Source organism: Prionailurus bengalensis, chromosome A1 (genome assembly GCF_016509475.1).
Source record: "Prionailurus bengalensis isolate Pbe53 chromosome A1, Fcat_Pben_1.1_paternal_pri, whole genome shotgun sequence".
Lineage (NCBI taxonomy): Eukaryota > Metazoa > Chordata > Mammalia > Carnivora > Felidae > Prionailurus > Prionailurus bengalensis.
Genome location: NC_057343.1, coordinates 133,330,332 through 133,353,429, shown reverse-complemented (window position 1 = coordinate 133,353,429; position 23,098 = coordinate 133,330,332). Strand labels below are relative to the sequence as shown.

The following is a 23,098-nucleotide window of genomic DNA, read 5'->3' as shown; positions in this document are numbered from 1 at the left end:
CGTTGAAAAAAAAAAATTAAAAAAAAAGGAATTTGACTCCCTCTCTCTCTGTGCCCCTCCCCCACTCATGCTCTGTCTCTCTCTCAAAAAATAAATGTAAAAAAAAAAAGAAAAAAAAAGTTATGAAGTCAGGAGGGTAAGGGAAGAAAAAATGAAATCAATAGAAGTCTTTGAACTTACACTGTTTTATTGCTCAAATTTCTACTAAATGCTCCATTATTAGCTGTTGAAAGTTTTACTTAATATATACTTTCTTGATGGAGTATTTAGTAATGTAAAAAAAGATACTATTAACTTCAGGACAGAAAATTGGGATTTAGCTACATTAGGAAAATAATGTGTAAATAATAAATGAACCTGCATATAAAACCAAGGACTAAGTATTCATTTATTCAGATTCTTAAATTTAAATACTAGCTATAATACTCATTTAAATGTGACTTAACATTGCAACTAGAGGATAAGTTATTTCTAAATCTTTAATAAACTACTTCTTATTTATTTATTGAAGTTTTACTTACCCCTGCTTACTATTTTTAACAATGATTAAAAGGCAAAACTATTTGGCATGAAACACAAACCTAAGAAAAGAAAGGAAGTGGTATATTACTATCAGATTCTGATACCCTTTCTTAGTGGATCTAAAGAAACATGAAGGCAGATTATGTGGCATATATTAATATATTAATATAGTAATATATATTAATGCATACAACTCTATTTAATATGGTTTTTGAGTCTCATGAGAAATTACATAGGAGTGCGATTTGCCCAAATTTAGTCCAATTTCAGTTTATCGCCTCCTAGGATAAATATTGTGAGAAAAATGAAAGGCAGGGTTTTAAAAAAGGTCCTTTAATGAAAAATATAAAAACATAATATTGCATCCTTGAAACATGATTTGGATATTTAGCAAGTTCTAAGAGCTTCCTGTGTAAAATAACCCTGTGTTTAATATACGTGTATTTCTATTTACACGTACAATGAAACAAACCTTATTTTACTTGACAGTAATATTTATGATGCTGACATCCTCATAGGGCTTATCTGTTTTGGGATTGACTTTGACATTGGAGATCCTCTGTACAACTTCCATTCCTTTAGTCACTCGTCCAAACACTGTGTGCTTATTATCAAGCCAAGGCTGCATTGAAGGAGAAACGGAAAATCTTGGTAAACCCAGATTTCTTAAATTACAACCTCTGGGTAAGAAAATTACAGAGAATTTAAACTTATGCTTCATTTTTAATTTAATAAAAATATATACGGTTAATTTCATCTAGCAGCTTTTAAGAGTGATTTCCATGTTTATCTGAAAAAATGTAACAGCATAATATAATGTTTAATTAGCTGCATCTTTCAGACCAAATGGACCTGAAAGATGTTTGCTAAAGGTAAGTTTCTTTGCATGGCTTAAAGAATACTGGCTAAGGCTTTAAAAGTTCTCTGTAGGAATCAGACCTGCAAAATAGGCAGGAATTGTTTGGAATTGTTCAAGTAGCATGTGCTTTTGTAGTAGAGAGATGGGAACTCAAATGTTTGCTCTGCTACTTACTTGACCTTTGGCAAGTTGATCATGTCGCACTGTTTGTATAGTCATCTGTTTTTTAAAACTGGGTATAGTGATACTAGAAGTATTGTGAATATTACTTTGTGCCTGATGGGTAGTAGTTATATTTTTCTTCATTATGTGGTGCTTAATTCCAAAAAATAAAGTATAATAATTTTTATAATTTTGTGTAACTGCACAGCAATAGAGCTCAATATTCTTATACTGTATGTCGTCAGATCTACAATGTTGCAATATAAGTTGCATTCTGATATCAGAGATGTTAAAATATAGAAAAAATGTCTTAAAAAATATGAGAATTAATATACTCTAATCCCCCCCCATTCTAAAGGAAACAGGCCCAGAAGTGAAATAATTTGTTTTCTATTGTACAATTAGTAGTGGCAAGGTGACTTAAACTCCAGAGTCCTGAGTTACGCAAGTATTGTTTTACAAAGCAAAATCTGATTTGTTAGGTAATTTTACATTTTCTCATCTAAACTGTTTAATTTTTTATATGCTGGCAGAAATAAATAATAGTAGAGAATAATGCAGCTCTCTTTTACTGAATTCATTCTTAGATCATAACCTATGACAACTTACAGTTTATATGACAGCTTATAGACAATGCTGTTCTACTTACCGTTGGCACTACTGTTATAAAAAACTGGGATCCGTTAGTATTTGATCCAGCATTGGCCATGCTGAGTGTATATGGTCTGTCATGTCGTAATGTTGAATGAAACTCATCTTCAAATTCTCCTCCCCATATGCTTTCTCCTCCCATACCAGTACCTGTTGGATCTCCTGTTTGAATCATGAAGCCCTTAAGAGGAAGTATACAAAAAACATATTACACTGTACTTTTCTATATGTACGTTTTGGAATTTAAGTGTGTTTTATGTTCAGTAAAATCTTTTTTTTTTTTTTTTTTAAGTTTGAGAGAGAATGCACCAGTGGGGGAGGGGCAGAGAGAGAGGGACATCCCAAACAGGCTCCACACCGTCAGCACAGAGCCTGATGTGGGGCTCCAGTCCATGAAGTGTGAACTCATGACCTGAGCCAAAATCAAGAGTTGGATATTTTAAACTGACTGAGCCATGCAGGCACCCCTTTTCTTAATAGTCACTCTATCAAGTGATTTTATTAAAACCTTAGTAAGTTATAATTTAGATGATGTATTTCCATTGCTTAAACACAACCTTATTTCAGTTACTGAAGCAAAACTGCAAAGGTCTCCTCATGAATAGTCATGTACTATCTTTCTCAATAATGCAATTAAAACCAATTAATATTGTAAATAAGTTTTAGATCTATAGAGTGTATAAGGTTTTATATAATTGCCCCACTCTTCTCTCTTCCCTTTCCCTAAAATTCTGGATTGCCTGGTGAGTCATTTTTCTAATTCTTTCAGAACCCCCCAAATCTGATTATTCCTCCTGTCATTTCTCCTGCCATTTCTGAACCTATCAGTAACTAAGAACTACACTATTGCCCCATCCATTTTATGGAACAATGCTCAACAAAATCCTGGGACAAGTTCATTCTGCTCTTCAGGTATTAATGGTGGTTCTCAAAGATTAAGTAGCATGATGTCTTTTCTATTATTTAAAATCTTATTTTCTAGATCTAGACCTTATTTAGTCACTAGGTATGAGTAACCTTAACTATTGGTTTTATCTCAGCATGCCCTTTACTCTGTATCTGACCCTTGGGTTTAGCTGCTGACAAAATACTGGTGCAGTGTTTCTAAAAAGGTAACATGTTACTGTTCCTGCATTTATTCCAGATCTGATATTCATGACTATCCATTCTTTTTTGGCTTAGAAAGTCCCATTTTTCCTATTCCTTTTTAATAAACTGATAATTGTGAGACAGGAAGATTCCTTATGTTTAAACCTCTGGTTATGGGGCGCCTGGGTGGCTCAGTCGGTTAAGCATCCGACTTCAGCCCGGGTCACAATCTCGCGGTCCGTGAGTTCGAGCCCCGCGTCGGGCTCTGGGCTGATGGCTCAGAGCCTGGAGCCTGCTTCTGATTCTGTGTCTCCCTCTCTCTCTGCCCCTCCCCCGTTCATGCTCTGTCTCTCTCTGTCTCAAAAATAAATAAACGTTAAAAAAAAAAAATTAAAAAAAAAATAAACCTCTGGTTATGCAAAACACACTATTCCTGAAGTCATATAAATTTTGTATAACTTACCTTAATTATACGGTGAAATGTATGCCCATTATAATAGCCGTTTCTGCTATGAACACAGAAGTTTTCCACTGTCTTAGGGCACCTAGTAAGATATGTTAAAAATATGAAATCCATTTAGAGCATCTTAATATAGTTTTCTTTGCAGTTCTGCTTTCTACTGATACCTGCAATACCTTCTGAATGTTTCAGGACAGTCTTTTTCCATAACCTCTTCTCATCTCAGGACAGAAGAGATGAAAGATCACATAAGCCACAGTATATTGTTTAATATATTATCTTTAGATAAAGAATGCTTATTATATTTGAGTTTGACAGTATTTAAATTTCAAAGTCATTTAGCAGTTAAAAAAAATACAGCTACAGCACCATAAGATACGTACATTCACTGCATATAGTAGGTTCAGTTCCTGGGAAAGATAATTTTCTTATAAAAACAATGTTATGGTACACTGACACACTTCCTAACCAAGGACCTGCTCTCTCTCAAATGCTATCTCCTAAATCTAATCAACTTTAAATGACAATCACACACTCAAAAGTATGAAGCTTTCTAAATGTTAACTAATCTCATGTGATGATTTAATCTCATGTTACAGCATTTAAAACATTTAAAACACTCATATACAAAATAAAGAAGTACTTTTCAGTAAAAGGGGTTGTAAAAGATGTCACTCTGTTTTTCGTTTTCATTTTTTTGGAGACAGAAGTGGAGAGGGGCAGAGGGAGAGAGAATTCCAAGCAGGCTCCACATTCAGCAAGGAGCCTGACGTGGGGCTCACCCCCATGACCCTGGGATCATGACCTGAGCCAAAATCAACAGTTGGATGCTCAACTGACTGAGTCACCCAGACGCCCCAAAGATGTCACTCTTTGGATCAAGAATAGCCAAAGATATCCTATTGGATTTGGCATTGCATGTTCATCTTGCAAACTTTTAAACTGTCCAGAATTCCTTTCTGCTTTTTTCAGTACATTTTTTGTTGGATTGATCGATTGATCGATCAATTATGTATGTATGTATGTATGTATGTATGTATTTATATTAGAGAGAGCACAAGCAGGGGAGAGGGGTAGAGGAAGAGACAGAGAATCTTAGGCAGTGCAGAGCCCAACATGGGGCTCAATCCCATGATTCTGGGATCATGACCTGAGCGGGGATCATGACCTGATTGAAAATCGAGTTGAATATTCAATTGAATGAGCCACTCAGATGCCCCTTGTTGGAATTTTTAAAACCTATAGAAAGAACTAAAGAAGTAGTAGTGGAGGTCTAAGAAATGTAAGGAGGAAAAGGAATTATCCTCCCCTTAAGGATTTGCTTTGAGGGTAAAGCCAGTTATAACAAATGAGCCACAAAATATAGTTGGGATGCACAGTTGATGTTAATATCCATTTATAAACCACTTTATAGTTTACATTCAGCACTTTTATAGCCATTTATTTTGTATGCATAATCATAAACCTGTGAAGTATGTGTGTGTGTGTGTGTATATATATATATATATATATATATAATATCCCCATTTTCTAGAGGAACAGTTATCAGAAAGCTAAAGACAGACATTCTTATCAAACCCTTCAGTTCTTTAAAATTCCTCAAGTTGAGGGGCGCCTGGGTGGCTCAGTCGGTTAAGTGGCCGACTTTGGCTCAGATCATGATCTCACGGTTCATGGGTTCGAGCCCCACCTACTTCAAATTCTGTCTCCCTCTCTCTTTCTGTCTTTCTCCCGCTCATGGTCTGTCTCTGTCTCTCAAAAAATGAATAAAAACATTTAAAATTTTTTTTAAATAAATAGAAAAATTCCTCAAGTTGAAATAGCAATTTTAAGTTGCACAGTTTCTTCCAATAAACACATTTACATTGATGTTCATTTCAGACAAAAGACAGTACATACTCAACAGGAAAAAGTTTGATATGAATGTCTCCCATGCTTGTGTGGATAATGGCACTATCTGAAACACGTTTAGGTCCTTCAGCTTGAGTAGCTGCCATGACTTCTTCTTTAGAAGGTTTCTCATTAAAAACATCTCTGTCAGAATCTGCACTTTTTGTATCTTCTGGTTCTCGTTTAGTAAACTCAGAGAAAAATTAAACAGAGTGAATGAATTAAATTTTTCATCTGGTTAAAATGTTAACAGTAAAATTTCACTTCTATCTATGGTATTTGAGCAAAGTAAGAATGCACATCAGAATAAGTCCTTACTGCAGCAATCACTTCCTATCACAGGATGTATAATACAGTTAAATTATTTTTACACTTGCCTAACATGACAACAATCCATACAATGAAGGTGTATGGTTTCAAATGGGATTTAATTTCTTTTTGGATGCACACTGAACAAGATGCACTTTTATTTGAGGTAGTTTTCTGCCTCTGCCCGCTAGTATGTTCTAACCTGTCAACCAGTGCTTACTTTTCACTATTTAGATTGCCTGGGTTTGAATTCCATTCTGCTACTTACTAGTTACATGATTTTGGCAAAATAAATTCATTTCTTCCATTTCCTCATTCATAAATGGGGATAACTACCTCAAAATTGTACCTATTGTGAAGATTCAATGAAGGGATATAAAATGCTTGGAGAATAGTGCCTAATATGTAAAAGGTACTATATACATATTAATAATTGTTGTTATAATGAACAGAACCTGGTGCTAGGCAGGTTGAGGATTCAAAGATGAATCAGTAATGCATCTTGGCTAGTTTTTTTTTTTTTTTTCCTGCAAAGCCCCCATCTGTTCTATCTAAACCCTGAAGCTTGGAAGAAAGAATGTAAATTTTGAGTGAAGTTACAGAAATTTCAGGATACCTCAGGGAATAGGGAAAATTGAGAGAAATCTTTCAGTTGTTAAAACTTTGGACTCCTCTGAGCCTTTTTTTTTTTTTAATTTGACTTTCAGGAAGTAGAAATCTTTTCTCCAGAGGAAGCTCTACCTGATTATCAACTGAGTTCCAGGAAAGTAAAGCCAGTGCCCAGGCCCTGTCTTGCCTAATGTCATTCCGGATCTACTTGGATAAATTCCAAATAAAGAAACAACCAAGCTAGGATGTTGTTGACTTATCATCTTATTCTCCATTTTTCAAAGGAATGACATTATCAGTTGTATGATTGATTTATATGAATTTTTAAATAGGTATTTTAATTTAGCTTACGTATTGAACTACCAAAGTTCATATTTTGTCATATTTTGATATTGATTTGAAAAGAGATAAAAAACTTACATATATGTATGTACCATTTTACTTTTGCTTACAGATATGTATGTCTAATAAAATGAAAGATAATTTTATGAACATGTTAGCTGTATAAAGATGAATAGTAACTTTTTTTCTTCAATGTTAACAACACATGTGATTTAATCAACATAAAAGTAAACTTTAGGGGAAGAGAATAATTTATTAGTTTTTTGATAAAGAGGATAGAAAATTAGTATGTTTTTAGTGTATATCAAGAGTTAGCTTTTACCTTCAAAACAGTTAAATTACAGGTAAAAACAAGAAAAACTATTTCCCTTTAACCAATATTATTTTTTGTAGCAATGACTTTGAAAGTTCTAAATAAAATTTTCATCTTAAAAGAATGTATCCATTTTTTGGTTAAAAGCTTGTTTGGGATGAACTGCTATTTCCTACATTAATCAAATGCTGGCAACCTGAATAGCATCACAGCTAGTTACAAGATATCAGATGAAAAGAATCAGTATACTAGAATGAGCCACACACTTTAACAAACTTGTGAATAGTGAAGAAAATATAATGCCCTGTATTTGAAGATTTTATATTACCTTAAGGAGGAGATGACTATCACAGATATTTAAAAAAAAAAAAAAAAAAAAAGAGAGAGAGAAAGTAAACTATTCCAAAAACTGTGACATATAGAGCACAACCAGGCAGATGTAACTCAGACTTGATGTCAAGAGAAGGTTTCCAAGTAGGAACTGATATAAGTAGGAACTGGGGACAGGTATGTGATTGGCAGAAGGAACAGCCTGTCTAAACGCCTTGAGGTAAAAAAACAACACTCAGCTATTGCAAACAGGATCAAGTTCAGTCAGAGTAGCAAATGAACTAAAAATGAAGAAAGATAGGTAGAAGAGCCAACTAATATAGATAGTTGAGGAGCCATTAAAGGATTTTAGGCAAATAACCAAATTTGGGACTCAGTCTCTGACTGCAGTGTGAAGGACAGAATGGTAGGGCAGAGGTCTCTACACTTTAGATTTTTCTGCTTGGTTCAACAGTTAGGACACGGCTACTCCTAGATCGTTTAGACAGTTTGATTCTGAGCCCAGTCTTAGTTAACATGTAAAGTACTTGTAGTTCTCTAGGGAAAAAAAAAATTGTCAGGAATATAAACTTTTAAGGTAGCACCATTACAAGAGAGTTACAAGGTAAAAAAAGAAATGTGCTTAGAGAAGCAAGTGTGCAAGTTCAGGGAAGATAAATTAAGAACAAAAGATGAAAAATAATCTTTTTTAGAACTTTTAAAACCCCATAGCAAAAGCTATTTTGGATGCAATTATTACCATAACCACTTACTTCCTTACATCTTAGACAACATAAATAGTTGTAGAAGCCAGGTCGAAGATTTTTCAGAACAGGAGGGAAATCAGTACAAAATCGAGTCCTAGTTAAAAATTATGCAATATTAATGTTTTAAGATGGTATTCTGGTTGTTTAGAAAGCATGCTATTATTGCCAACATTCTCTTCAGTTGAAAGCACGACCTAAGAAAATAAATCTCCAACCAAATTGGAAGAAATAAGGCCTATTTCCTAGTATTTCCGCATACCATGTAAAATCTATTCTTCTTAAAAGATGTACAAACTATTGTTGGGTCAGCTTGAATATTTTGAAGAACAGGATTTTCAGAAGCTTTCATTTCTATAGTAGTTGCAGCACGATGTTTTTTGGCTATTCCCTGGAACAGAGCCAACTGCATCACTCTAATATTTTCCTGCTTGCCTAAGATGCGCACACACCTGGAAAATACAACAATGTTTTATACAGTAAAATACCAGAATTAATTCCAATTATAAAAATTTTATAGATAAAATCTAGAAATCAACTATCCTTTACCTTTGTATAAAATAATTACTAAAAGTTTTTTAAAAAGTGTTTCTCTACCCCCTTCCCCAGAAAGTTATTTTAAATTGGAAGGAATTTTCTGGTTAAAAAAAAAAACAAAACACAATCATTCATGCATAATTTTAACCTATCCCTATTATCTTAATCTTTTTGCAAGACTTCAAAGATTCTCTACTGTGAAGAACTACAATATAAATTTGTTTCTATGTGAGAATGTACAGACCTACATTTTTTTCTCTTTAAAATATACTTTTAAGTTCTTTTCATATACATTCAGTGTTAGTATCTGATTGTAGCTATTTTGTACTAAAACCAAATGGACTGTTTGCACAAAAGGCTTATTGTGGTTTCATGCATTTTAACTTCTGATTTTATGTCTAGCAGGATGTAATGCTGAATTCTGTGGTTAAAATATTTGGCAACATTTAATATGAACCAGGCTAATTTAAATCAATAAGCAAAAGAGAGATTGAAACTTGTTAAAAAAAAAAAAAAAAAAACAAACAACCTTGAAACTATGCATATCTTTTTTTCCATTTCTTTTACAAACATGAGTGGAAACTTTTTACATAAGATTATAAACAACCAAAAGACCACAAAAAATCCAGTCAAAACATTTGGTTAAGTTTAGACATTTGGGACCATTCCACTTGTCTTGGAACAAACAAAACTCCCTTTGTTTCCCTGAAAGAGGAAATGGTCCCCCATAAATGAATGCACTTTTAAAAAACATCTTATTAAAGCTTACCGGTTTGTTTCTACATTTATAACTTTAATGCCTAGCATTGTTCCATATAGCACGAAGTGTCCAGTTTCATCAAAGACTATGTTAATTAATCTTACTGCATCCACCTTCTCCAACTCACGTTCAACAGCCATTCGTCGGCCAAATTCCATGTCGGGTAGCTGTTGCCTCATCTGCTGCAGTTCAGTAAACATCTAGGGAGTAAACAAAAAAGCTATGTGATAAAGGGAATGAGAATTTAAATAGAAGCACAGTACACATTAAGAGCCACTGAAAATTTGTGTACTTATAGGTTACCTTAAAGAGGATTCTAAATTCCATAAGCAGGAAATAAAAAGACATTAGTAAGTTCAATCGTAAAATAATAGTATTTACACTAACTGCTTCTTCTTAATAAAAAAAAAAAAGTTAATATAACTACTGTCTTCTGTACAGAAAAAAGGTATCTGCTGCCTTTTATAAGCCACAGACTAGGGACACCTGGGTGGCTCAGTTGGGTAAGCATCCGACCCTTGATTTCAGCTCAGGTTATGATTTCATAGTTAGGAGATTGAGCTCCACATCTGGCTCCATGTAGGGCTCCATGCTGGGTGTGGAGCCTTCTTAAGATATTCTCTCTCTCTCTCTCTCTCTCCCCCCCCCCGCCCCTCCCCTACTGTGCTCTCTCATAAATAAATAAATAAATAAATAAATAAATAAATAAATAAATGCCACAAACTAGTACTTTCCAATAGGAAGATAATGCAAACCAAGCATGTAATTTTAAATTACCTAGTAGCTACTTAAAGTAAAAGAAACAGGTGAAATTAGTCTCAATAAGGTTTTATGCCCCATATATCCAAAATATAATCATTTAAACTTTACTCAATACTTAAAAATTGAGATAGAAGCACCTGGCTGGCTCAGTCTGTGGAACATGTGTCTCTTGATCTCAGGGTTGTAGGTTTGAGCCCCATGATGGGTACAGAGGTTATTTAAAATAAAATCTTAAAAAAATTTTTGAGATAAATTATATTCTATTTTTTTTTATATTAAGTATTTGAAATCCTGTATTTTATACTTTCATCCTGTCTCAATTTGGACTAGCCACATTTCAAGCACTCAATAGCAACATGTGGCGAGTGGCTACTACACTGGACACTGTAACTACAGAGTGTAAGGTCCCTGTAAAAGGATCATGGACCTGACATGATATAACACTCAATTTTTATTGAATGAACTCTTATTATTTCACTAATTTATAACAATTTCATGATATTTTAGAAAATGTTTCAAGTTATTTTTATAGAGAGCCCAACACAGATTATCATTAGGTAAATGTCATTTACGGTAGATGAATATTTTTATAAATGCTCTGTAGCTTATTTGGTTTTCTTTTCTTCAGATATTTAACACAATTTTCAGATAAGGTCACATCTTAATTACTATGTATTATCACACTATAAGCTTCTCCCCCATTAAGATCTTTCAGGTTTCCAGACATTTAGGGCATCAAACAGCAGAATTCAACAGCAGGTCTCCACTGGAGATAAAAAGAAGCCAAGCTTATGTCCAGTCTACTTATTTTCATGCTTGTGTTAACTGGAAATCCCATTTTTCTAGATATGGAAAGAACAACAATGTACACAACTCCATAAAAACAAAAGGAGGTATATGCGTTAGGGAACAACATGAAGCAAGGGTCTTACAGGACAGAAAAAAAGCCTGTTGGTCATTAGGTTTTCTTATCTCCAGTCTCTGAGACTACTTGTTTATTCATATGCTAGAAATAGCCTAGCATTTTTATAGAGAGGGACCCCTGATTATTTTACTAGATTAGATTCATTTTCATGACTTAAAGTTTGTAGACAGTTGTCTGCCTGCGTGTAAGTATTTCATAAATGTTAATCCAACCTGATAAATACAGCAGTATCTTTTTACAGTATTCTAGCCTTAATAGCAGGGCCTCTGTGATACACAACTGTGTAACCATATGCATATCTCATTAACTGTGAGATTCCACTGATTTACTACCCACTATCCTTCTAATTAATTTACTTGGCATTTGTTTTAGTTGTTGTTGTTGTTATTGTTTGGACAATCTGTCATTTTGAATCTCACTTCTGTCATAAGTTTTACTACTGACCTCATCTTATTTCAGCCCTCTTCAACACTTGTTGAGGTCAATAATGAAGAAACAGAGTATTCGTGTTAAGAAATTAATATCCAGAGACTGTGTTCTTAAATATTTCTTTTGCTGAGGAAACTTCAAAGAGCTGCAAGTTGGTAAAGGCCTTTAAGTTATATTTAAGTTGAACTAATATCTAGTTACCAGCTGCCATTAATGAAGAAAACATCACAGTTTTCTCCTATTCTTCAAAGTAGAGTGGAAAGCTGTTCTCTTCCAAAAGGAAAATGAGTCAGGAGGATGATCTAACAACCAGATATTCACATGTGTCTGGATTCATATTACTTCAGGTAGATAATCCACCCAACTTAAAGCCACTTGCCACCAAACAACAGTGTCACTAAGAAGAGTAACAGAATTTAAGACCTTAATGCAAGGAATCTAAACTGGTTACTACCAACAATGTAGAATTATTATACAATAAACAGTACTGCTATGAAGAAGGTTCAACCCGCAGACTCTCAGAGGATTCAACATACCATTAGCAGTTAGAGAACACTTGAGGGAAACAGGTGATCAGACCCAATTTCCACAAAAAACTGTTAACTTTGCATGGATAGAAAGTCTTATTCTACAACTACATGCTTTAACAAATTCTTGTTACCAGTAATTATGTGTCACGTATTGTTGTTAGTGCTGGAGATACAAACATGAGCCAAAACAGATAAGGGAGCATAGATCACATAGAGTTTAGTCCACAAGGGGTTGATATGTAGTAATCAAAAATAAGACCAAGCCAAATGGTCTAAGAGAAAATAAACAAAGTGATATTGAGTCACATAAAAAAAAAAGTTGTCCTAGGTTAGACAAATAGTGCATTCCCACAGGAAGCGACTCTTTAAATGAGATTTGAAGCTTAAGTTTAACAGGTAATGGAAAGAACGGAGGAGGGGTGACACCAGGCAGCAGGAACAGCATAAGCAAAGGCCCTGTGGTGGAAGACATGTTCAAGAAACTGAAATAAGGCCTAAATGGCTAGTGTTAAGAGGCAGATAGAAAAGTGAGTGACAGTAGGCTAGAGTGGTAGGCAAAGGCCACAATAAGGCAGGCTGTGACTTCGGTCTTGATCCTAAGAACAATAAGAAGTCACTAAAAGGTTCAAAGAATGAAATGATCAAATATGCACTTAAAAAATTTGCTCCGGATGCAGTGTGGATAACTGATTAGGAGGAAGCCCGAATATAGGCAGTAGGCCATGAGACAGTCCAGGCAAAAGATCATGAGCTAGGGTAGTGACAGCTATGCTGAAAAGAAAGGGATAGATTTTAAGCATATTTAGAAACTAAAATTGACAGGATTCATGATGAATTAAATAGAGGGTAAGGAAAAAGAGTTAAAAAGTTAAGGATGGCGCAGGTTTGTGGCTTATGCAAGTAAATGGATATTGGTGCCATTCATGAAGACAGCAAAACAAAACAAAACAAAACAAAACAGATGGCACCATGTGTGTTCACAATAGTAAGATGGAGAAATCAATTTGGGAGTAGTCATATGAATAGGCAGGAGTGAACAGAGTAAAAGCCACACAAAAGAAGGATGATTGGCTCAGAAGATATCACATCATAAACCCTGGGAAAAGAGTTTTGAAGAACAATGCAAGAGAGCAGACAGATCAATAATATCTTCAATGTGCTAAGAGAAAATAACCATCAATGTAAATATCTATAACCAGAAAAAATATCTTTTAGGAATTGCACAAAATAAAGACACTCAGAAAAGGAAATTCCCATTAAATTTATATTTCACTTACACTTAGTGATTCATCAAAGACTCTCATGAGTTTTCCAGTTAAAAATCTGAAAATTCTAACTTTTCTATCAGAACCAATAGTAGCTATTTTCTTCCCATCAGGTGAAAAACATATGCTGGTTGGATAAGCCTTGCACTTGGCAAACTCATACAAATCGGTGTCAGTTTTATATTCCCAGTTCACATTTTTGGGGAACTTATATTCATAAGGAGGCCCAGTCCAGTATTCAATCATTCCAGATTTATCAGAAGACACTATTGCTTTATAAACTGCATTCAGCCGTATCTGAGTAAGAGGTGATGTATGGAGCTTGTCAAAAATATGAAGCGGTTGGTTATCTCCTCGACCATCATAAATGAAAATTTTTCCTGTGCTCTTCTCAGAAGCAGCAACTGAAGATATGGCATCCCCTGGGCAATAGATCCACTCACATTGTCCAGGAAAATAGCTAAAATAGTGAGGGGAAAAAAGAACTTAATACAACAAGTAAGCATCCTTATCCACTCTCACCACCAAAACAATGTCCTGGCCAATGATTTAGTTAGTTTTGGATTCCTTGCTCTAAAGTAGCAGAAATAGAAACTGGGGAGGAACAACTAATTTTCCCTTTCTGACCTCATTAATCTAATGGTAATAACTTCTGAGGATTTATCAGACCACATAGAAAACTTCCTACAGCAGATCATTTACTTCTCTTGGATAGATAAGAAAACCTAATCAGACCAGGGCCCTAAAATATTCCAGGGCATTGCCTTTTGGATCTCTAGGTCTTAGTCTATTTTTAACTTATTTTTAAATAGGTTCATATCTAACAGTATACTTGATAAACTCATTCTTGAAATGTTTAAAATCAAAATATTTTAGTTATGACTATGATCAAAAGGAAAACATTTTGATATCACATTTTCATTATTAGTGACTTAATCTTACAACTATAGAGTTTGAACATGCTACCTGATAAAGTACAAAAGAACTGGGACAGATTTAACCTGGGACAGATTTAACCAAAATACCAAACTTACACACTCAAATGAGTGTTGTCTCCTTCTAAGCAGTCAGTTAAAGAAGTTACACAGTTATTCCAATGTTGGTGCTGATGCTCAAAACTTCTGGAACTCTTCTTTTAGAATTTCTACCAAAACTTAAATAATATCCCCAAAGGTGGCAGAGGTTCAACATTTATGAATAGATTTAATTTGTAAAAACAGTTAAAGTGTAGGTAAACAAAGCAGGGAATAAGACAAGATAACCAATATATATTTCTATTTATAGTAAAAAATAAGTTCTGACCATAAGTAATGAGACTAATATCCTTTAGTGGCTCATCAACTGGTTTTGAAGGAAATTCCAAAAGAAGTACTGCTATGTAATGAGCTGTTGTTCTTGTCCCCCCACCATTCATATGTTGCAGTTACCCAACGTGATTGATCTGGAGATAATTAGGAGGTAATTAAGGTTGAATGATGTCAGAAATGTGGGGCCCTAATCCCACAGAAGGGAAAGAGGAAGATACCATTCCTCCTTACATCCTGTCCCCAAAGAGAGCCCTCACCACAAATCAAACCCTACTGGAATCCTGGTCTTGCACTTTCCAGCCTCCGGAACTCTGAGAAAATAAATTTCCTTTGGTTAAGCCACTCAGCCTATGGTCTTTTGTAATGGCAGTCTGAACTAGGACAAGTCCTAAGACTATTTTTGACAATGCTAGATTTTCAAGGTGACATTCATTTAGACGTATATAAATTCAGTATGATATCTTAAGAAAGACATGCTTAAAACAAAGTATTCATCTCATTTCTGTAGTTCAACCACATGGTGTGGATATCAATATACTTTAAAGTTTAAAGTTACCAACGAATCACCTCAATTCCAAAATGTACATAAGCCTTATAAGACACAATACATATTACTGAAATAAGCAAAGCAAGGAAGTTAATTCTAAGTACCAGCAAATTAGACATGATGGATCCTCATTATTTTATTAAGTAATGTTAAATGGATATAATGAATCCTTGTGATGATGCTATTTAAAAATTTCTGCTGTGATTAACAACAACAACAATAAAAACAGCAGAAGCCTCCAAAGAGCATCATAACAAGGATTCCTATCTACTTTTCCTAAGCAAAATTCAAAAGCACAGCTGGCAATGGCAATACATTCTGTTTAGAAATATCTACAAAATGGTGACAGTTTAAAAATTATTTCACTAAGTTAAAAAGTATATACTTTAAAAAAGACTCACCCAAGCTTCAGCATATTGATCATGTCAAAGTTCACTACATCAAACACCTTCATTGCTTTATCATCACCCACAGAACAGAACAATGCTCCCTCAGAGCTAACTGCAATACTCTCAATAACTCCTATTTAAATAAATCAAAACATTCTAGTAAATACCAATGAAACAAATATGCATGATTCAAAGGAAAAAAAAAACATTTTAAAAGAAACTTTAACCAATACAATTTAAGACTCACACACACACACAGTGAAATTCTTACCCAGGTGACTACGAAAATGTTTAACAAATTCAATTCCCTCTTCTATTTTTTTCCAGAACTTAACATGTCCATCATGACTGGCAGTAATAATAAAGTCTGTCCTGCATACATAAAATTGTAAAAGTTAATTTGTAAAGCAGATATGAGTTATTTAGGACCCCCAAAAGCAATCATTCACTGAGAATCTTTGGCGCTTTCAAAATACTTTTATTTTAATCTTTCTTTATAAAGACCACCATATGAGGGTAGATAGAAAATGGCAAATTTTGTAGTTCTTTCCTGGATATCATAATAGTTGATGTGGCACTAACTTTAACCCCAAGAGCTAGGATCAGAGTTGTGCTAGGACTTGACATTAAAAAAAAAGAAATTTCACCAGGAATTTCAGTAGACCTTACAGCCCTTTAATCGTAAAATCACCCTGTAGGCAGCCTTTTCACATGGAAAACGTACTCATCTTCAAAAGGTGATAAATAACCAATGTACATTTGTTTTGTATCGTATCCAAGGTGTCTTGTTAAGTATTAGAAAGATTTTGTACAGAATAGTCTCCCCTTTAAGGTGTATAAAAATAGAAACCATCTGAATACCTACTGTATTGATATTACCTTGAATGCATTCCTTGTAGGAAATTGGAAAGAATATGTAGGACTTCATTTAACTTAAATTATTATAGAATTGGTGGCATTAAATAGAAATCCATGGTATCCTAAAGATACTTTTACAAATCATCTTCAAAACTGAAGCATCTTTATAAAATAAATTTTTCAGAAAAAAACAAAAAAGATGTGTGAGACTTACTTGGTGCATACCACATGGGTGATAACATCTCTATGCATGTAACTGCGCTCATACATAGATGCACTGGGGAGATTTTCAAGATAGACTCTTTCAAACTCTAGAACTGAGGGAAAAAAGGTAAAGAAAAATTTATTTTAAACTGCAACTATATACTATTTTGCATTTTCTGTAAGAGTTTTCTACATTCTATTTTCTGTTGGGCACCTGGGTGGCTCAGTCGTTAAGCATCTGACTTTGGCTCAGGTCATGATCTCACGGTTCATGAGTTCGAGTCCCATATTAGGTGAGCTCAAGCTCTGCTTCGAGGGAACAGAAGCCCTCTTCGGGTGAGCTTGAGCACTGCTTTGGGTGAGCTTATGCCCCACTTCAGGTGAACATGAACCCCACTTCGGGTTAATACGAGGCCCACTTTGGGTGAGTCCCACTTCTCTCTCTGTCTCCCTCTGCCCCTCCTTCTCTCCTTCTGCCTCTCCCTTGCTCTCAAAAAAAAAAAAATTCTATTTTCTATTTTCTTCTATATCTTATTACATTTCTCTCAATTCACACGTAATGAAAAAAAAATCCAGTCTGTTACGTATTTCATAGTAGTGAACAGCACTGTTATTATTTAGTCATGACAGGTCTCAGGTATTGTACAGATGCTTAACTGCCCTCAGAACTTAACTGAGCGATTCTGGCTTAATATTAAGGTTCCATTAAAAAAGAAAAACTTTGGGGTTCCTGGGTGGCTCAGTCGGTTAAGCGTCCAACTTCGTCTCAGGTCATGATCTCACGGATGGTGGGTTTGAGCTTCATGTTGGACTCTGAGCTGACAGCTCAGAGCCTGGAGCCTGCTTCAGGTTCTGTATCTTCCTTTCTCTCTCTGTCCCTCCCCCACTTGTGCTGTCCCTCTCTCTCAAAAACAAACAAACATTGAAAAAAAAAAAAAAAAACCAAAACCTTAAAAAGTTTCATGAAAGTATCACAAACATCTTTCTAACCATTAGTAAAGCCAATTATTAGTTCTAATTTAAATAATTAACAAGAGACCAGTGGCCACCTATGGGTGTTTATCTTTAAGACACTAAGCCTCTTTCAGGTCACTAGTAGTGGGGTTGAAGCAGATAAACATGATAAAATACTAAATAGATTTTTAGAGCTGAGAAAATCCTGGACTTCGCAACTTTTTCCAAGGGCAAAACATTTGAAAAAGTGTTAATCTGAGGAGATATTTTGTTACAAGAGCTATGAACCATATTACTAGCAAAAATTGACATTATATGTGTATCTAATAAAATAATCCAACAAAGGCCAAACATGCCTATAAAAAGTTGCTAGAGCGGAGCCTGGGTAGCTCAGTTGGCTAAGTGACCAACTCTTGATTTTAGCTCAGGTCATGATCTCACAGTTGTGGGATTGAGCTCCACATTCAGCTCCACAATGAGTGTGGAGCCTGCCTGGGATTCTCTCTCCCTCTGAAAGCACACATGATCTCTCTCAAAAAATAATTTCCAGGGCACCTGGGTGGCTCAGTTGGTTGAGCGACTGACTTCGGCTCAGGTCATGATCTCACGGTTTGTGAGTTCGAGCCCCGCGTCGGGCTCTGTGCTGACAGCTCAGAGCCTGGAGCCTGCTTCAGATTCTGTGTCTCCGTCTCTCTCTGTCCCTCCCCTGCTCATGCTGTCTCAGAAATAAATAAACATAAAAAAAATTAAAAAAAAAATTTCCTACATTAAACATAGAGATGTTTCATAGTTTTTCATAACTATTGTATAGCAGAGTCAAACCTGTGCCCAATGAACTCCTTTCCCTTCATTTTTAATAACAGAACCACCATTTTTATATGTGCAAAATGACAGTCAGCTATAAGACGACCTTTCTCATCTTCTCCAGAGTTAGGTGTGACCATGTGCCAATGAAATAGAAGTGTAAGTGTTATGTGACAATCAAGAAGTCTCCTTCAAAAAGTATTCCATTATTCCCTTTCTCAGTCCTATACTTGGGAACTGGGGTAAGAGAACTGATTCTAATAACCACTCAGGACAAAGATGAGGGCCATACCTTAGTGATGTTAGGGCAGAAAACTGGAAAAAGCCTAGGTCCCTTTGAAGCCTCCATACCAATCCTAGACTGTTTACTTTGAGACTTCTTTTATGCAGCTAATATAATACTGATACACATTCCTTTTGCTGTTTGTTAGTTTACTTGAGCAGGTATTTACTGAAAACAAAATAGGTTATAAGGCACATGGACATAAAAAGTGGAACACATAGTTCCTACCTTTGAGAAACCATTTGGTTACTTAAAGGTAGTGTCATATAACAATTTATAATGTCTTTCTGAAAATGCATAGAAAAGTCTAGCGTCCAAAGAACATGTTAAAGAGGATAGCTCTTTTTCTAGAAAGCTAAACGCATGTCACACTCCCATCTTTTTATTAAAAAATTTTTTGCGGTGGTGCCTCAATGGCTCAGTCGGTTAAGCATCCTACTTCGGCTTGGGGCATGATCTCACTTGGGTCAGGATTTCGCAGTTTGTGAGCTCGATCCTCACGGTGGGCTCTCTGCTGACAGCTCAGAGCCTGCAGACTGCTTCAAATTCTGTCTTCCTCTCTCTCTGTCTCTCCCCCATTCACGATTGGTCTGTCTCTCTCTCTGCCTCAAAAATAGACATTAAAAAAATTTTTTTTTAATTAATAAATTTTATTATGCTCTAGTGACTGAGCCAGCCAGGTGCCTCAAACTCCTTTTTAGACAAAATCTTCAATGATTATTTTTCTAACATTTCATACATGTTTTTATTTTTTAATTTTTAATTATTTAAAAAAATTTTTTAATGTTTATTTATTATTGAGAGATAGAGACAGGCAGAGCATGAGCATGGGAGGGGCAGAGAGAGGAGGAGACACAGAATTTGAATGAGGCTCCAGGCTCTGAGCTGTTAGCACAGAGCCTGATGCGGGGCTCGAACTCACAAACTGCAAGATCATTACCTGAACCGAAGTTGAACGCCCAACCGACCGAGCCATCCAGGTGCCCCTAACATTTCAGACATGTTTTTAAATTTCAGTTTTTTTCAGGGTGCCTGTGTGGCTCAGTCAGTTAAGCATCTGACTTTGGCTCAGGTCATGATCTCACAGTGAGTACATTCAAGCACATCAGGCTCTCTGCTGACAGCTCAGAGGCTGGAGCCTGCTTTGGATTCTGGGTATCCATCTCTCTATGCCCCTCCCCCACTCTCTCAAAAATAAAGAAACATTAAAAAATTATAAATTTCAGTTTTTTTCTTCAAACTGAATACACTATTGACTGGCTTAAATACAATAAGCATCTACTTAATTATAAACATTTTCACGCCTAATTATTGCTGTATCTGTCTCAATTGTATTAAGTTTGTAAGATTTTTGTCTCTTAATACTAATATCAGCACTTTGATATTTTTTATGTTTCCATAAAAAAGGAATAGAATATGCAAACATATTCTATTACAACTATAAGAGCATTAACTTGTAATATTCATTCACTCAATAAATACTTATTGAACACTTGCTACGTGCAAAGCAGTGGAGCAAAGCAGTCATGGTCTTTGCTCTTATAAGCTTACAGTCTTAGCAGTGGTGACAAATATTAATCGATCACAGACTTAATACACAATTATAAAATGCAGCAAGTGCAATGAAGAAGTTGCTATGGAAACATTTAACAGAAAGACCTAACTGTAAAAAAGATAACACTTTATGGGTGTCAATGTACAATGTTCAAAAAAGTAGCTTCTTCAAAATTTGGATACATAAAATTTGAAAGCTACCTGTAAACTCAGGTGTTCAAAATTACCTCGGAGTTATGATCAATGTTCTTTAGAAACCCAGCCCACTGGAGAAACGACAGGCTTCCCAGAGGAGGCGATAGTTGGAGGTGAGTGCTCAAGTTGGACAACAGTTAGCCACCGGAAAAGGAGTGTGGGAAATTATTTCAGGTATACACCATACCCTGGCAGGCATCCAAAGAAGAAAAAGAGCATACCCCATTCTCAAGTGTTTTAATATGGCTAGAGTACAGCCTAAAGAAGACAGGGTTAGGAAACAGAAGCAATGGAAATGTGCTGGTGAGGTAAGGAGAGATCACATCATGAAGGAACTTGTATGCCATGATACGGAGTTTGGACTTTGTTTTTAAAATGAGAAATCACTGAAGAGTTTGAAGCAGAGAGAGTGATAAAGATTTGACCTTTCAGAAAAATCGTATTTTAATGGTTTTACACCAAGGAAGACATTTTATAGAACAACTTTTGAAAATAAGAAAAACTTAACTTCCTTCCCTACCCTTTTTATTTAATAAAACTTGGTCACTATTCCACGAAAGTTGGAAAATACTTCAAGCCTTGGCATCTCCTGCGTGTGGCTTGAAAACCACAGACCGCGGGTTTTAGCCGAAAAATTTGTTATCCAGTAAACTTCTGTAACTTTCCTAGGTCAGAAACTCATTATTCGAAGAAGACAGGATTAAAATGATCTTTACCTACTCTTTACGATTCTAAATAGGCACCGCCATCTCGCCCTCGGTCCCCGCGTGCCCCAAGGGACTAAGTGCACTCCTGAAATAAAAGCTTTCAAGAGAACTGAACTCTTTGACGTTTAATAAACCGGAGACAGAAATTCCAACCTAATGCGCCCGCTATAGGGGTTAAATGAGAGGCGCTTAGCACATAATAGGTAGTAGTATAAGTTAGCTTTAGCATCTATTAGAACACGTTCCTATAACACATCTGTGACTAACATTGTTAGATAGTAGCAAAAAGACGCTGTATTCAGCCCAAATCATTATTTCGGGGAGACCGTGCTAGTAGAGAATGACCAGAAAACAGAAGCTGACCCTCTGTTCTGAGAGCAGAAAACCCCGCAAGCACACACCATCTGATTTTTGAGTCTGGTTTGAAATTTCCCAGTCTGGGGACGCAGATTCCAACTCGCCCTGTGTCTATCGCTGTAGCTACCTTTCCTCTTCTTGGCCAATGTCGCCTCTACAGGTAAGGGCCCAACCCAGCGCTCTTCATTTTCCTCTTCGTTCTCTTGGGCCACAGCCACAACCACTGTCAGCTCTCTTTCGCCGAGTTCTGTTTTTTCCGGCTCCCCCGTGTCCCGGCGCCTTCTTCTTCTCAGCTGTGAATCGCTACCACCCTCCGACGCCATATTGCCAGAGTCGTCAAACAAGGCGCGACACGACACAGCTCCCCTACCAATCCGCAAAGCGGCGCGGACTGCACGTCAGTGGCAGAGCGAGTTTCGGGATTGGCTGGGGTGCGTAGGAGCAGATCCAATCAGCAAGCAGCGCGCGCTCGGGGCCCTAGGCCGGGAAGTCCTGTCTGAGCCAGGCTGAGGTGGCCTGCAGTCCGTGGCTGTGTGGTGGTTAAGAGGTGGGTAAGGGAGAGCGCCTTAAAGGTAGACACTTGGAAGGCTCCCAGGGTATGGAACTGTAGCGCCGATGGTGGGACCCTGAAGCTCACGGGAACTGGATACCGGACGTCCCGCCAGTCCCTGTGACCCGCTCTTCTCCCGCTCTAGAACCCAGCGGGTTAGGGGGAAATGACAAGAGGGGCAGGGAACTGAGGGAACTATCTAACTTGAGGGCCTCCCTTCAGGTGCTGACGGAACTGTTTTCTTCCCTGAGTTTCTTGATTCTCCCAAACGAGAAAGAGGTGGTGGGCGCTTCTTACTGTTTTCTTAGGGAGGGAGAGGGAGAGAGAGAGAGAGAAAGAACGAAGGAAAGAGAGAAAGAGAGAGAACGAACCAACTAGGCAGGCCAAGAAACCCAAGGGTACATGGTAGGATCATTCCCCCTGCTGCCATCGTCCTGGTCTGCGCTTTCATGTCTTAGCCGCCTTCTCGACAGCTCTCTTCTTTAAAAAAAAAAAAAAAAAAAAAAAAAAAAAAGGGAAAGAAAGAAAGAAAAACTTATTATGGTAAAAACCACATAACGTTTACTGTCTCCCCCCCTCTTTTAAAACTGAGGGATAATTCATATACAACACTATATAGTTGACCTTTGAACAAGGGGTGAGCAGAGTGGTTAGGGGCACATCTCCCCTCTTCATTGGAAAATCAGCCTATAACTTAGGATCCTCCCCAAAGCTTTACTAATAGACTACTTTTGATATAAAGCCTTACCCATAACATAAACAGTGTAAACATTTTTGTACAAGGCTGAAGGTATTTAGCTAGTCTTTTACTAGCTGACTTCAGATTGTTAATAGTAATGTTAATAGCTAATAATGATATAACTTCATATGCTAAGCACAGTTCTAAGAACTTTATATATACT

General features: G+C 36.2%; 1 protein-coding gene across 2 annotated transcripts; it reads right to left on the bottom strand.

The window, feature by feature from the left end:
- Positions 1-839: 839 nt before the first annotated feature.
- Positions 840-22,044, bottom strand: PPWD1 (peptidylprolyl isomerase domain and WD repeat containing 1). Of its 2 annotated transcripts, XM_043591256.1 has the most exons (11): positions 21,774-22,044; positions 16,803-16,905; positions 16,002-16,102; positions 15,743-15,863; positions 13,500-13,947; positions 9,586-9,776; positions 8,542-8,731; positions 5,643-5,824; positions 3,747-3,828; positions 2,193-2,375; positions 840-1,144 (listed from the first exon to the last, which is right to left on the bottom strand). In XM_043591256.1, exons 1-11 carry the CDS (start codon positions 21,967-21,969, stop codon positions 1,001-1,003), a joined length of 1,941 nt encoding a protein of 646 aa, XP_043447191.1. In that variant the 5' UTR covers positions 21,970-22,044; the 3' UTR covers positions 840-1,000. The 2 variants fall into 2 exon arrangements, with proteins under 2 accessions (XP_043447191.1, XP_043447201.1); XM_043591266.1 differs by lacking the exon at positions 21,774-22,044 and having other exon boundaries at positions 15,743-15,765; positions 16,077-16,102; positions 16,803-16,854.
- Positions 22,045-23,098: the final 1,054 nt, after the last annotated feature.

Coding starts and splice junctions, on each gene's coding strand:
- PPWD1 (XM_043591256.1), bottom strand. CDS start 21,969: ATGGCGTCGGAGGGTGGTAGCGATTCACAGCTGAGAAGAAGAAGGCGC. Junction 16,103..16,802: donor ACCCATGTGGTATGCACCAA/GTAAGTCTCACA, acceptor TTATGTATGCAG/GACAGACTTTATTATTACTG. Junction 15,864..16,001: donor ACATTTTCGTAGTCACCTGG/GTAAGAATTTCA, acceptor TTATTTAAATAG/GAGTTATTGAGAGTATTGCA.